This window comes from Sus scrofa, chromosome 15, assembly GCF_054392235.1.
Source record: "Sus scrofa isolate SSC_HxYL_T2T_F1_AM1 chromosome 15, Sscrofa_HxYL_maternal_Yorkshire_Landrace_v2.0, whole genome shotgun sequence".
Lineage (NCBI taxonomy): Eukaryota > Metazoa > Chordata > Mammalia > Artiodactyla > Suidae > Sus > Sus scrofa.
The window spans coordinates 74,306,254-74,322,641 of NC_139397.1; the positions used below are offsets into that span (position 1 = coordinate 74,306,254).

The 16,388-nt window shown below is 44.5% G+C and overlaps 1 protein-coding gene across 9 annotated transcripts in view; it reads left to right on the forward strand.

Annotated features, from left to right (window-relative positions):
* Positions 1-201: 201 nt before the first annotated feature.
* FMNL2 (formin like 2) overlaps positions 202-16,388 on the forward strand; it is a 330,828-nt gene continuing 314,641 nt past the window's right edge. For all 9 annotated transcript variants that reach the window (XR_014829008.1, XM_084998511.1, XM_084998510.1 and 6 more), the window contains exon 1: positions 202-792. Coding sequence is in view for 8 of the 9 variants with exons in the window: in XM_084998511.1 (XP_084854637.1) it covers positions 676-792 (117 nt within the window). In the remaining variant the exon portion in view is untranslated. The remainder of the gene's footprint in view (positions 793-16,388) is intronic.

The following is a 16,388-nucleotide window of genomic DNA, read 5'->3' on the forward strand; positions in this document are numbered from 1 at the left end:
TCATTTCTTCTATTGAAGTGAGCGGGTGTCAAAAGTGACAAACTCTTTCCAGAGGTGTACATACAGATTGCCTTTGCTGCAGGCGGTCCTAACCCCGCCTGGGCCCCTAGAGCGGGCGTAGTTCCTGAGTGCGGACACTTGGGGCAGAAACTACGCGTCCCGGCAGTCCGCGGGGCGAGTGGGCGGAGCCGGGCCGGGGGCGGGGGCCGGGCTAGAGGGGGCATTGTGTCGGGAGCGCGGAGCTGCATTTGTCTGCTCGAGGTGCTGGCAGAGAGAGCGTAGTGTTCGCCGGCATAGAGCTAGAAGTGTCAGCGGCGGCCCCGGCCCGGGCCCTGGCTGGAGACCGACTCGGAGCAACCACGCGCCCACTGGCAGAGGGCGGCGTGCCCGCGGTGCAACATGCAGATAGGCGCCCGGCGCCCTGACGACCCCTCCCGAGAAAAGGAGGCCGGGGCGGCGCTGGGGCGGCGGGGAGCATGAGGGAGGCTGGGGGGCGGCTCGGCTCGGAACGCTGCTAGGGAGCGGCGCGCGCCGCACACTCGCCGGGGCGCAGCGGAGGGCGGGGAGCCGGGCAGGTCGCGCCAGCGGGCGGGAGCCGGCTGCCCGGAGCTGTTCTGATTTCCGACGCTGACGCAAGGGGCCCGGAGTAGCCCCCGGCCCCGGCGTGCAGCCAACATGGGCAATGCTGGGAGCATGGATTCGCAGCAGACCGATTTCAGGGCGCACAACGTACCTTTGAAGCTGCCGATGCCCGAACCAGGTGAACTGGAGGAGCGATTTGCCATCGTGCTGGTGAGTGCGCAGCTGTGGTTGGGAGCAGGGCACCCGGGCCCCCGGCTGGGCGGTGCAGGTGACCCCCGCCCCTTTCCTTTCTCTCCTCGCCGGGAGTGAGCCCCTGTCCCGAGGGGGAGGTGCCCCCCTCCCCCATTGTGGCCTCCGCTGCCTCTTCTCCGCCCTCCTTCGAGCCCCTCCGCGCTCAGACTTCTTGGGGTCCCAGGATGGGGTCGGGGACTCGGGGTTGGCTGCCTAGCCGGCCCCGAAGCCATTGTCTGGCGGGAGAGGCACCTCGCAGCGTGTGTGTCCGGGAGGTGCGGTGTGGGCGTGAAGGGAAGGTGGCGCGGGCCGGGGAGGAGGGGGCGGCGAGCTGCTAAGGCTTTTTGTCTAAGAAGAAGAAGAAGGAAAAAAAAAAAAAAAATCCGGCAGACCCGGAGTCCCCGTAGATGTTCCGGCGGGCGCCCAGACCCGGCCCTGCGGGCTCCGGGACAGATGCGCATGTGGCTGGCCTCGGGCGCCGCGCGGTGAGCGAAAGCGAACTTGGGAGGCGGACGTAGCTGCTTGGCCGAGGGGCGCTCCCCCCAAAAGGGAAGGAGGAGACCCGCGGCAGTGCGGCGCCCCAGTCCCTAAGCGAGAAGGGGGACGTCTGAAACCCATTCGAGAGAGAAGCTTCGCCTCAGCGCGTTCCTTTTAGTCTTAAATCTTAAAACCACAAAAATGTGTAGTTTTGCGGGGACGTGTTGCGAGCTGTCTTGACTCCGGGGACGACCCCTCCCCTCCCCCAGCACACCCAGACAAATCTCTGGCTCCCTTCTGAAATCAGCTGCTCCTAGCTTCCCAGCTTCTAAATCTAAGACACTGACGACTCCCTTCTCTCTTTCCTGCTGGGTCTAAGTTTCTTGGGCCCCTCCCAGCTAGGGCTTGTCAGCGCTGCGAGCCCAGGAGGGTGTGGCGGCCTCCCCCTCGCCTGAGTCGGAGTCTGTACTACAGTTGGTACCAAGATTTCAAATTGTAGTGTCCCAGTCTCTCTTAAGGGGCGTTGAGGGGCAGGGGGGAAACGGGCAAGATCGGACACGTTCCTAATACTTTCACTTGTATATTTCCCTTTTCCTAGCTAGTTATCTTTACATTCTGCAATGTTAGGCAGCAAGAGAAACTTGTGTTTAAGGCAGTGGAATTTTGAGTCGGCCTGCGGGGTTTTGGCATGTAACCTCACAACTTTGAGAAACGACCGGAGTCTGAACTCTGGGACGTTAAAATTGCCTTTCTTTAGGCCTTTAAAAGGGACTGCTTTGATATGGGGAGTAGTGTTTTGGATGTTAAGTTGGCTCTGTGCTTTTTGGAAGAAGAGGCCACGAGCTTTTTCACGCCACCTGGAAACTCTGGTGTGGAGATAAATGAGGCTGCCTGCCTTGCGTTGCATCTTCTGTGATCTCCCCCAGCTGCTCCCACTGTTGTGCAGAGTGAGACACTCTGAAATGAAACAGCATAGGCTTAATTACTTCTCAAGGCAGCCTGGATGCATACTTGACCTGTCTTTCAAAATCCTCTTCCTACCAGACGGCAGGGTTCTTACCTCCTAGCTCTGGGTTTTCTGTTTGTCAGCCCACGATGTGTGTGTTTGTGTGTATGTGTGTACTCTTGAAGTGTGAGGACCAGTGATAACAGGAAAACCAGATAATAACAATAATGCAATTAAGTTCTCAACTGGGATAGCCTGGTTTGCATGAGCTATCAGTTACCCTGCTGATTAATAACACCTGGTATGAATTAATCTTTAGACAAATAATGTCCCATCATTAACATGGTGGATTTGCGTTACTTTTAAGTCTAGGAGTATTTATTTATATATATAATATACATATTATATATTTAGTATGTAGAAATTCATGATTCTACATCACAAGCTGTGTGTGGGGGCAATGATTGGTTGTGTGGCTTCTTTTACTGTGTGTCACGCACAATTACTGGACATGGTTCCTTTCTTAATTGTTTACAATATTGTAAGCCTTTCAAAATCAAAAAACACCAGGCTGACCTTTTTGGGATTGAGACAAAGCTTTAGGAAAAGTCTCAGCTTGAGGGCCCTCTTGTTAGGAATCCACTGGGACCATTGATGTAATGTTTAATGTAACTCTCCGTAGTTGACTCCAGCTGCTCTTTGGAAGCCTACAAGAAGAGTTAAAAGGAATCATCTTTATGGGCTGATAAAAGTAGAGTTATGATGACTTCTCTTGTCAGGTTTTTTTTTTTTTTCTGAAGTTGTACATGTGATGCTCTCAACTGTGCTTTTCTTCATGAGTTGCTTAAGAAATCAGCTCAAACCACTTAATTCTGGAGATAAGCTTAAAGGACAGATAATATATATAGGTGGTAACATTTAAAGTGTATACCTGGAGGAATTCTCTGTCCTGAGACAAAGGGAATCGTGGGGGTATTATTGATACTAGTTTTATTTTCCTATATGGTAAAGATCATATATGTGTTTTGGGAGGAAAATAGGGTGGTAATACTGTACACAAAAGTATACAAGCGCTTCCTTGCATCTATGGCAATAATTACAGCCATTTCAGGTATGGAAAACAATTCCTCTCACCCCCAAACTCTGCAGTATTTAAAGTGTTGAGGAAGAGTAAATAAAAGTTTAAATGACAGAAATCCATCTATCTCTGGAAAATCTTTTTTTTTTTTTTTTTGCTTTTGAGGGGCCATACCCGAGGCATTTGGAAATTTCCAGGCTAGGAGGTCTAATCAGAGCTACAGCTGCTGGCCTATGCTAGAGCCACAGCAACTCAGGATCCGAGCCACATCTGTAACCTATACCACAGCTCATGGCATGGCTGGATCCTTAATCCGCTGAGCGAGGCCAGGGATTGAACCCGCAACCTCATGGTTCCTAGTCGAATTCGTTTCTGCTGTGCCACGACAGGAACTCCTTATTTCTGGAAAATCTCAGAGGAACCAAACCTACTCAATGACTACTCCTCCTGCCCCATATTGGTCTATATGAGTTAAATGGTTTATTTCTTAAAAAAAATGAATGGGCATGAGTAGAAAGATTAGAGAGTAAAAGATTAATTAAGTGGAAGGATAGACTTTAAAAAATATTTTTTTAAATAGGAAAAAATGAGTTTTTTGAATAGAGATTTGAGTTACTGAACTTTTATAGTTAATGACTAGTAAAGGTTGGATCCAAGTCTGAGAAGCTTAATCTTCCTAAGGAGTCTCCTCCCTCTCAGAGCTTGTCTTCAGCATTATTATAAAGTTACAAAACTTATATTTAAGGGAAAAGATTACTGACTGCTTGTATACACTTAACTGCTTGCATCCTTGGACCTACCTATCAGTTATAAGGTGCCTTTGTGTGATGTTTCTGTTACACTCTTCGATGGAAGTGTTTCATAAATTATAAATTCAATTCATCTACTTCAGTCTTTGTTCCCTTAAGGTGTATATATTTTATGAGTAATATTGGTTTCTATTTTTTGGGTCCCACACATATGTAATTATCTAAGTGGATCTCCATTGTATTTTAGACATCATCTAATTATTCAGAATATATGCATGTGCACAAAAATATTCCCATGTCCTTATTTACAAAGATGATGCTATGAAGGTGACTTTGGGTGTGGTGAACAACTGGTAGTCTTTGTCCAAGAATGCCTCTTGAGACATTTAAGCATTAGATGCTCCATATATTGTTCACTAGTTTTTGGCTTGCAGTCACTATTTACAACTTAAAATGTAAGCCCCTCAATTCCTTTGTAGAGGAGTTGTCCTAGGGATCCTTTTTGAGTTTTAGATCCTTTTTGAGTCTCAAGAGGAGAGATAATTGTAAGCCCTTCATCCTGGCTGCCTTATCTGTGTGGTAGCAGATGTCGGGTTGCTCTTCGAATTCAAAGATTCAAAAAGATGAGGCAGTGATGATTTAGGGCAGTATTGTCTTACGTTTAATACTGGGAACTACTTGGTGATTAATTTGAGTCAGTTTCCTTTTCAGTTCTTCTCTTGCCCTGAGATTGAATGTAGTTTCCCACTCATTCAATCAGGAAAAACTGTACCCAGGAAAAAGTGGGAACATTTTCTGAACACCTACTATGAGTATGCCCGATGCTTACCTGTTCTTATTTAATCCTCACAATAACTCCAGCCATCAGCAGCATTATAGATGAGGAAATAAACATTACCTAAGTGGCTGGAAGCCATGCAGTTATTGAGTAACCAGTTGAGGATTTTTAACTCAGGTTTGGATTTCTCCTTCCCACTCCCCCTCTCCCCCCATTATATTGTGCTTTTTTAGGCCTAGAACTGGAAGAAGAAAAAAAAAAAAAAGGCCTGGAACTAGAAATAAAGCTGTTAAAATTTTTTTCCCCTAAATCTGGAAAGTGCAAGTTTCAAACTATAAAATTGGCAGAAATGTCTTAGCGACCCAAGTGTGATGTACGTGATGTTTTTCTTTAGATGTCATCCATTTTGGCATCTTTACGGACTGTTCTATTTTCAGTCATGGAGTTAAATATTGATTTGGTCCAGAAGTATACTCTTCAGTTTTTCCTTTCCAGGCAGACTTCAACTACCTTGTTTGGGAAGTTTAGGTTTTCCAAATCGGGGGGAGAGACAACCTGTCAGTGCAATGCGTACATTCCAGGTGTAATTACTTGTGAACGGGCAGCGAAGGTCAAGTTCTAACATTGAAGCTTATTTCCCCTCTGCAAGGTGTTGTTACCTTTCAACCACTTCCAAGTAGAGCCTTTGCCATGAAGTCTGCTAAGCAGATGGATGGGTAGGAGTGTAGTTAGGTCAGATGAGTGCTGATTTGTTTTCTCACTTCCTCTCTCCTGTTGAGAAGGAAGGAGGGAGATGGAGAAGGGGGATGGATGGAATGTTGTCATTTTGAGCCATTATAGTCTCATCTAGGCAACAACCCTGTCTTACTCTCCAGAGTGGGAATATTTGCTCATTATCAGGGGTGCATTTCCCCTCTAATAATACCAGTAAAAATCATGAAGATATATTTGAGTATATAGAAGGTGATCAGAGGCTCTTCTCTGAATTGTGAATGCTTGGCACCAGGGAGAGACTGGCAGCAAGGTAAACTGATGAAATGTGAGGGAGAGAAGGTGTGCATGCAGACAAACCCCTGTGATAAGAATTATTTTCACTTAGCAAACAGCTCGGCCAAGGAGGTGGGAGACTTAGTTTCTAGAATCATCTCTGCTGCACCAGCTTGGGCAAGTTAAACTTTTCTTTCTAGTCCTTGGTTCTCCTCCTCTCTCTGCATGGGAATACAATTTGACAGAACTGGTAGGATAGTCACGAGATTTTTGAAATCATAACACTTGGAAGTAATAACATTTCTGCAACGTAATCTTTTGTGGTCCATTAGCTGACTTCTTGCTTTGAAGATCTTTTGTATAGAAAAGAGTTGTAGCTGTATTCTATGTGGTCTACAGAGTAGAATTTCCAGGGCCAGTGACTGAACGTCATATAAGCATAAGGAAGACTATTCTGACATTTCGAGTTGTCCAAAAATATAGAGTGGGCTTTCCATTAGAGTTGTTCAGACAGATGCTGTTATGAAAAATGCTAATAATTTTTTCTAGGTCTTTCCAACCCTAGGCTCTAGCACATCCATTGTTGGCTTGCATGGTGCCCCCCTCCCCCTTTTTTGTCTTTTTAGGGCTGCACCCATGGCAAATGGAGGTTCCCACGCTAGGGGTCATATGGGAGCTGTAGCTGCCAGTCTACGCCACAGTGTGTCTGCGACCTACACCACAGCTCGTGGCAATGCTAGATCCATAACCCATTGAACGAGGCCAGGGAGCGAACCTGTGTCCTCATGGATACTAGTCAGATTTATTTCCGCTGAGCCGTGATGGGAACTCCTGCATGGTGCCCTTCTTGAGGCAAGTCAGCCTCCTGCAGGTTTTAGAGTTACAGCACCCGAAAGTGAGGAAGAGTCTTCTTGAGGTTTCTCCTGGGCTCAAAGAACAAAAAGGTAGGATAAGGCTCATACTTATTCTGGAAACTCATTTGACTTTACAAAAACTGTTACCTGTTGGTCTTCATGAACTGTGCTCTTCTTTTCATACTTAGGGCTTGGGGAACAAGGACAAGGTGAAGTGGGCTCCTTGGCTCTTGTATCTGAGCAAGCAATAGATCTAAAAGTGGCTAATTAAGGAGGTACTGATTCCAGATGACTATCTCTCTGTCATAAGAGATCTCTGGTACCTGGACTCCTTGAGGCAAGGCAGCGAATCCCTATTAAAAAACAGCTTAGGAGGGAGGGTTCCTAGCTTTGGAGCTGCTTGGCAGACCGCTCCTAGAGCAGCTCTAAAACTCTACAGTGGGAGGTGTCTCCCACCTTCCTCCATCAAAGAAATAGATCCTTGGACTTTGGGGTCTTGGTTTCTGTAGAGAGGCTCATGCACCTTCTTGGTTCTCACCTGCTTGAACACTGTAGGCAGAGCTAACTCATTTCTTGTGATTTCTTTAAGATGATAGCTGTTCAGACTGCCCAGTGATCTTCCCTCCCCTCGCCAGTCACCCCATCCTCTTCTCCATACTCCACCCCCCCACCTTCAGCATAACACCAAGGACTGTGCCATATCCAGTGGATGTGATACAATTTGGAAGTGATGTCTAGGGAAGAGCTGGTAGGTCAGAGGGCTGCCTCATGCACTGTTACTCAACTGAGGCCCAAAATGTGAACTACGGTGGCTCAGAATCCCTAATGTGGGAAAACCAAATCCCTTCTTGGAGGTCTGGTGGTATTTGATGTAGACAGGTGGAAGTGAACTTTTCACACTCTTAAAAAAAAAAAAAAAAAAAAAAAAAAAGCAACAAAGGAAACATGACCAGTGACAGTGGAGCTTATGGGTTGGCACTTTATCACAAACTTTTTATAGTTTTTAGGACACACCAAAACAGTTGCCTTGATCCTATCTTCAGCATCCTTGTGTGGCCTGGAACTGACCTCAGTGACTCTTATTTCATAAGTAATCTTAGTCCACTTCCTTCTTTGCTGAAGAAGCTTTGTTGCATTGATAAACTGCTGTGTCCATTGCTACAGAGACTTAAAACTTTGAGGTGTTAAACCTTGCTGTCTCCAGGGGTAATCTCCTTTGACTGACCTCTGTGTGGTGGATGGTACACCTGGCCTGGTTTATCCTAAAACCTTGTTGGCTTTGGGAAAGGTGTCAAGTTGTTCACACTTTGGCCCTGAGCTTGGTGCTGGTCACTCTCACCTATCTCAGGTCCTGCCTTGAGTTAAGGATTTGCTCAGGAATCTGTCTTCTCTTCCTTGTTTTTCTGTCTCCCATGGGAGTTTGGCTGAGCACTTTATTTAAAGGTAGGCGAAGTGGGATTGACAAGCTAAAGTGATGCTTCTCAAACTTGGTTGCGTATCAACATCACCTGGACCCTCAAGAAAGACAGATGCCTGGGGCCTGCTCCAGGTTCTATAAATTTGGAGTGTGACCTGGGCATCAGGATTCTTTTTTTTTTTTTTTTTTTTTGTCTTTTTGCCATTTCTTGGGCCGCTCCCGCAGCATGTGGAGGTTCCCAGGCTAGGGGTCGAATTGGAGCTGTAGCCACCAGCCTACGCCAGAGCCACAGCAACGCGTGATCCGAGCCGCGTCTGCGGCCTGCACCACAGCTCACAGCAATGCCGGATCCTTAGCCCACTGAGCAAGGCCGGGGACTGAACCTGCAACCTTATGGTTCCTAGTCAGATTCGTTAACCACTGAGCCACGGCAGGAACTCCAGCATCAGGATTTTTAAAACCTCCTTAGGAAATGCAAATTCGCAGTCGTGGTTGAGAGCCACATGGTAGAACAGTGGTTTTCCCTTTTCCTACCTGCCCCAGAGACCAAGCATAAGACCATACGAAAATTTAGAGAAATTAGGCAACATTGAGAAGGGTTTTTTTTTGTTTTGTTTTTAAAAAAACTCTTAAAGATACTTGATTCAAACAAAAGCACCAAGATGAGAAATAGAGATGGGTCCAAGCCTGCTGAATGTTAGACTTAATTAATATGCATATAAGAAATGACCATAAAATAATCATAATGAGAATTTGCGGAGAAAGTTCAGTGTAGTATAGCTAAATAGTGAACAGTGACCCTGAGGTGTACTACTGGAGTACAACAATCAATAAATCAATTGTACTTTTGCTTAGGCTCTATTCTCAAGCCTAATTGTTTGTTGGTTCAGTGCAGGCCTTTTGCTTTGATCTCTGGTTTTACCGCTTACAAAGACTTGATGAGCTTGGCTTCCCGGAGTGAAATTCAAATACACTTGTGAAATGTAAACAACATTCACTTAATAAGAATCCTATAATCAAGGCAAATTGGCATGCTTATATGAGCAATTAGCTTTGAGAATAGAAAGATAAATAGGATGCGAGGTCAAGAATGAGCTGATTGTTCTCAATGCTAGACTCTAGTTATTTCTTTAATAGTTATAACATAAGTAAATAGACATTCCCCTTATTCATAATCTTTAGCATTTGTGGTTTGGGGCTTTAGGGACAGCACATGTGGTTTTCTGAACTGAGAGGATAGAATCAATTACTGTCTCATTTTCCTCTAGATATAAAAATCTTTCCAGGAAATGTAGATAGGTTTTGAGCAGATGAAACTTTCTAGTAATTGGACAAAAGAAGGCATAGATTTAGATGGGAATATCAAGGAATAATGGTGTTTTACTTTGGTGCAGAAGATTAAGAATATGATTGTTGTACAGTGGCAGAAAGATTGAATATAATCTCATCTGCCTTTGGTGAATAATGTTGTGTGTGTGTGTGTGTAGAAGCACATGGGATAACTAATAGTAGTAGGAGAGGTTGGATAAAACAACACTGGACAACATGGCAACGTTGCTCAGAGAATTCGGTACCACCAAATGTCTCATTTGTGCAAAGGCGATGAATCCTATGAATAGCTTTATGGGTCACTTTCAGTTTGGACCCTTTCAGTTCCCAGTATGGTCAGCTTTGTGGTTCTTCCAGGGATGCTTTTCCTCTTGAGTGACAGTCTTGACTAATTGGGATTCTTTATCCCTAAGGACTTCTGCTTGATGAACCTAGAAAGGCCATTCAGTCCAGGTGTCTTGGCATCAGGATGCTATAAACTTAGAACTGGGGATTCCCCAGGCCTTATCACAACATCATGCTTCTGCTACCAACTAATCACGCCGTCTAGGTGTGAATCTGGAGAGACCATTGAGAATTGTGTGGCCTCCTGGGTTTGTGGAGCCATTCACTGGAAAAGTTTTGAGTGTCAGGGCAGGCTTTTTGGAAAGCATTTATTTGGTTTGGAAATCTCCAGGTCATCTGTGAATTTACCAGGTCTCAGTCTTCATCTAATGGTAATTCTTTAACATTAGATGTCTATATTTTACCAATAATGATCAGAAATTCCATTAACTTTTCGATTGATAATGGGAAGTTTGAACAATTCCCCTTCTGTTGTTGTTCTCTGGGATGATGTCTTCTAACCATTTTTTTTTTTTTTGTCTTTTTGCCATTTCCTGGGTCACTCCCATGGCATATGGAGGTTCCCAGGCTAGGGGTGTAATCGGAGCTGTAGCTGCGAGCCTACGCCAGAGCCACAGCAATGTGGGATCCGAGCCGCATCTGCGACCTACACCACAGCTCACTGCAACGCCGGATCCTTAACCCACTGAGCAAGGCCAGGGATCAAACCCTCAACCTCATGGTTCCTAGTCGGATTTGTTAACCACTGCGCCACGACGGGAACTCCCTTCTAACCATTCTTAAGAAAATCTTTTTATTGGAGAATAATATACAAATACAGATGGGTCCATGTCATGAGTGCACAGCCTGGTGGATTTTCACAGACCGAACATGCCATTGTAACCAGCCCTGAGATCAGGAATCGGATTCTTCAGTATCCCTGTTTTTCTTCAAACGTGGTGTGTCTTCCCCCTTTGCCTCCCCAGCCACAGTTGCTCCCCAGAACTTACTTTCTGAGTGGCCAGATTTACGTGGAAGAGAATAGGTCACAGGATTGTGCCTTGTGGTGTGATTCTAGATGACTCTTAACCGTGAGGTTTCTACCATTTCCCTTGAGAAAATTTCCTCCGTCCAAGTAGGCCTCACCATTAGGAAATATTGACATGACAGTAGCATATTGCTGCTTTTAGTTATATCATTATTGATAACCTTAGTGGCTTTTTTTTTTTTTTTTTTGGTAGTACTGAGAACATATTTTGATTTGTGTTCCTAGAGTAAAGCATGAATAGAGGAGGGATTTCCATGGGGATGGTGAGCATTTGCCCTTTTGGGTCTAATACTTGGAATTAGACACTTGCAAATAGAGGTTCTGTGGATTCACTTTTAAGCCTAGGTTTTGGCTTGTAGCTTTTGTCATCTTGATGATTTTTTTGACATAGTAAAAGGTAGAAGATGGTGAATTTCATCTTCAGTGCAGTTTTCCCATCAAAGTCCTGTGATCTTGTTCCAGATGTTGATCCAGTTTGAGAGGCTCTTTGGCCATGTTCGTTAACGGTTTACTTTCCATCTTAACCCCTGTAGCTTCCGTATTCCCCTACTTTCCACCCGCTTTCTCATTGGAGCCCTCCACTGTCTGGTCGGACCCATCTCGTCCGTTTCCTTACAAGACCCTGACATGGAGTTTGCTTTGTCTCTGTCCACAGAACAGGCTTGTACTTTCCTTCCAGTATGTCTCTTCTTACACGATTCTCCTGCACATTTTGTACTTCCTTTGCTCTCTACTTAATGAAATTATAGGAGTTCCTGTCGTGGCTCAGTGGTATCGAACCCAGCTAGTATCCATGAGGATGTAGGTTTGGTCCCTGGCCCCGCTCAGTGGGTTAACATGAGCTGTGATGTAGGCTGGCAGCTGCGGCTCTGATTCAGTCCCTAGCCTGGGAACTTCTATATGCTGCAGATTCAGCACTAAAATGCACGCGCGCATGTACGCGCGTGCACACACACACACACAAAGAAAAAAAAATTATATCCAGTCTTCAAGGCTCTTCAGAAATCCTACTTCTTCCCTGTGTCCATACAAACCCACACCAGCTTGGGGGAGGTGGGAAAAACAACTTTTCTTTCTTTGATCTCTTTATAGTATGAATTATTTCTCTTATGAGGCCCCAGATTAAATATCACCTTATGTGAAGTGTGATAGTAAAATCAGGGGATGCTTTTATGTGTAGCTTTGTAGTCAATCATGACACTCTCGGTCGTCTGTTTATGTTCCTGTTTGATTTGCTGGTTTGCACTGTGGGCTTCTGGAAGGCAAGAATCCCATCTTACAGGTCCTGCCAGCTTCTCCTTAATCCAGCACAGTGCTTTGGTCCAGGGAAAGGTCTTAGCAGATAATTCCTGACTGGATCAGAGAATGATGCTTGCTGAAACAGGCCAGGGGAATTGAGTAGCTGCTCAGGGAACCTATGAAATTGACTGGGGCTGAATGTTAATTGTACACAACTTGCCTTTGTGTTGAAATGACACTTTGTTGCAGATTCTCACTCATCTTGGTGTTGCCAACGGTCACTTGACTGTAGTAGGTGCCCAGGAACACTAAGCATTCAGAGATAAGGTGACATCATCCTTGCATGACTCCCCATGGAAAACTGGTGAATTAGGAGAGGAGGAGGCAGGCCATGGAAACGGCCAAAGGAAATTAGTGGGCTTTTACTGTCACTAAGCCAGATTGGTGTGTCCTGATGTGCTGTCATCAAGTGACTAGTCACACAGTAGCGTAGGGCTTTTTTAAAGAAGTCCTTCACAGCATTCCCTGGTGTTCTCTTTGTAATTGAGAACTAGGCAGGTTTCAGTGGGCAGCATTCCTTCTTTTGGCATTTTAATGCTTTGCTGTTTGCAAAGTACTTGCAGATGATGTTTTGTGATTCTAAGAGTTCTTAATAAGGCAAATTGGGCCTGAGGGTATGTGGCTTGACGTTCCTTAGGAGGGTGGTGAGGTTGGTGAGCCGAGCCTAGATCCTAGGTCACTGAAATTCCAGGGGCATTCCAGTGCAAAATAAAATGCAGTTTGTATGTTCTGTGCTTGCTGAGCATTATCTTTGGTGCTCTTGGCAACGCTTGGAGAGAGAGATTATCTTTTACAAAAGAGGTAATGGGGCTCAGCGTGATAAGGTGGCTGCTCCCAAAGGATGGAGGCAGAATTTGAATCCGGGCCTATCTGATGAGAGAACTTGGTTGTTTCTACCTTCTACCGTACCACACTGTGTATTTTCAGTTACTTATAAGGTGTCATCAAATGTTGGCTTGTTCTTTGTTCTTCACATATCCATCCCCTAGACTAAATTAATTAATTCACACAATAGCTATGCCTGGTGTGTATGAGTCTTGCATCAGTATAGTTATAGATACACTGAGCTTTGAGGGTTCAGAAGGAAAGTATCATGTCTGTATTTTGAGTGTTCAGAAATAGCTTCCTTGGCATAGAAAGTAGAGCGATGCCAGCTTGGTCCCAACTGCTGCTAGACTACACTTTTTTTGGGGGGGAGGCTTTTTAGGGCCGCACCTGTGGCATATGGAAATTCCCAGGCTAGGAGTCAAATCAGAGCTGCAGCTGCCTGCCACAGCCAAGCAGGGATTTGAGCCATGTCTACCACCTACACTGCAGCTTACGGCAATGCCGGATCCTTGACCCACTGAGTGAGGCCAGGGAGAGAACCCACGTCCTCATGGATACTAGTTGGGTTCTTAACCTGCTGAGCCACAACGGGAGCTCCTACAATGTGCAGTTTTGGTCATTTGTCACTGCTTAAGAAGGGCTTAACCTTTTATCACACAGTCCAGAATTGTTTCTTGAGCACTTACGTGCTGGGCAGTATGGTGGGTACTGCAGAATGTGGTGTTGCATGACGTCCCCCAATCATCAGTCAGACATGAAAGGGGTACACAGATGCCTAAATGGACCTGGGTTTCCCATGCTGCAAAGTGCAGTGAGGAGAATAAAGTAGGACAGTGTGGAGGTGCCTTCTGGTTTCAGATCTGCGTGATGGGAGCAGACAGCCTGTGTGTGAAGATCAGGTAAGAGCCCTCAAGCAGGAATAACCTGGGCTTGATTTGTTCCTTCCCTCCTGGGCTAGGGTGAGGTTCCTCTGGCCCTGAAGTAGCTGGAGGAAACAGCAAGGGGAATGTCCTCCTCCCTGTCAGCTTCAGACCTCATCTCTGGGGAAGCCTCTGGGTAGAAGTGCAGGAGTCTCCTTCCTTGTCACAGTAGAACTGTTTCTTGTAACTGGCTCTATTAAATTCAGACGGTTATTAAATTTCTAACACATGGTCATTACAATCTTGTCACTGTTCTAGACCCATGAGACATGAGTATGGAGTATTTGATTATTATGAGCAGTACTCTTTTAAGGAAAGGCCCTCTGAAAGCATTCTCATACTGAGAATGGCCCATTTTAGCTGCTTGAAGCCAGGGGTTGAAAAGAAACTTTTCTGTGTAACTTGTCACTAGCTTGTTGCTCAGATCCTTTCCCTTCTTTTTCTTTCTTATTTTTTTTTTTTTTTAATTTTAAGGGGCATGTGAGAATTTTATATAAAGATTTGAATTGAAAGTTAAACATAAGATAAAAATTGGTATAGACAAAATTATCCTTCCTAAAGTCCCTTAAGTTGCCCATAAAGGTACAGTATATGAAAATGTGGATAAATAACCTTAGAAAGTAATTCTTTTTTTAATATAATGATTATTTTTTTAATTATAGCTAGTTTACAGTGTTCTGTCAGTTTTCTACTGTACAGCATGGTGACCCAGTTACACATACAAGTATACATTCTTTTTTTCTTACATTATCATGCTCCATCATAAGTGACTAGATATAGTTCCCAGTGCTACACAGCAGGATCTCATTGCTAATTCATTCCAAAGGCAGTAGTCTGCATCTATTAACTCCAAGTTCCCAATCCATCCCACTCCCTTCCCCTTCCCCTCAGGAGAAGTATTTCATTGTGTATATATACCACATCTTCCTAATCCAATTCTCTGTTGATGGACATTTGGGTTGTTTCCATGTGTTGGCTATTGTGAATAGTGGTGCAATGAACATGCAGGTGCATATGTCTTTTTCAAGGAGAGTTTTGTCTGGATATATGCCCAAGAGTGGGATTGCTGGGTCATATGGTAGTTCTATGTATAGATTTCTAAGGTACCTCCATACTGTTTTTTCATAGTGGTTGTACCAGCTTACATTCCCACCAATAGTGCAGGAGTGTTCCCTTTTCTTCACACCCCTTCCAGCATTTGTGATTTGTGGACTTATTAATGATGGCCATCTGACTGGTGTGCGGTGGTATCTCATGGTAGTTTTGATTTGCATTTCTCTAATAATCAGGGATGCTGAGCATTTTTTCATGAGCTTGTTGGCAATCTGTAAGAAAGTAATTATTATGCATGTGAAAGTTCAAGAACCTTTGGGCTTGACTAAAGGAGAAGCCGTGGAAGAGAAGTCTATGTACAGATGTCCAGGCATCCTGTTCATTCTGCCTTAAGCTCTCAAACCTCCAGCAGTGACTGAAAAATGGGTGGGAACACTAACTTGTGCATAAATTTACTCAGTATTATATTAAGTCTTTAAATACATATCAGTGGATTTTGTGTCTGGTGAGGATTTTAAGGCGGCCCTTGAGTTAAATGTGGGTAGGATACATGGACAGTGGTTGTAGCAGTCTAGGTCACTAGACTAGGTCATTGCTTATTTCTGTGATTATTTTCATAAACATGAAAGGTGACTCAGGATACCTGAGAAGTAGGGATCATCCTGTTTTCATCTGGGAGAAACTCAGGATTCCAGCGGTGAAGGAACTTGCCTGAGGATGCACATTTCTAGGAGATGCTGGATCTGAAAATCAAATTTTGCTGATTCTAAAGCTATGCTCTTAACATACTCTTTTGACTCGATTACAAAAATAGAATACAAATATGATACATGTAAGCTTAGTGGTTCAGAGTAAATTGAAAGCCCTGTGAGGATAAGTGCAGTAACTTTTCAGGCCGTATTAATTTTGTTGGTATATATCTAGAACCACTGTAACTATATGTCTTTAAAAAAAAAATTGAGGATAAAATATCTGGGTGAATAAGCCACTGTCCGCTGTTGAAATAGTAAAGGGCAAGTAAGCTTGTGATCAAATTGGCTTTTTTTTCTGTTAACAGTTGTCCTCTGAAGCCTTTCTGAAGGCTCTTTCAGACAACTGTCGCTGAACCTTTGTTTTTTTTTTTAAATGTCTGTAGTAAAATGGCTGTGTTGTTACAGCTTGAAGGCTGTGGAATAAGCCTTTTGATCAGCCCTTGGTGATAACACATAACTTGGACCTCCTTGTGAGGGAACAACTGTTATTATCTTGTATTAATAGGCTTTATGTTGGGAGGCTGCTTACTTTTAATAAACAAAGCCCAGGCAGTCCCACTGATCAACAAATGTGGTGTTTTGGTGTTTGCTCCAGGCCAGTCACTGTTAAGATGCTGGGACATAAAGGTGATCAAGCATCATCACTACCTTTGAGGAGTTAACTGCCTCTTGGAAGAGAGAGGCAAGAAAATGAAAATAGTAGCATTTTAAAAGGCATGTCTCTTCAGTTTTGTCC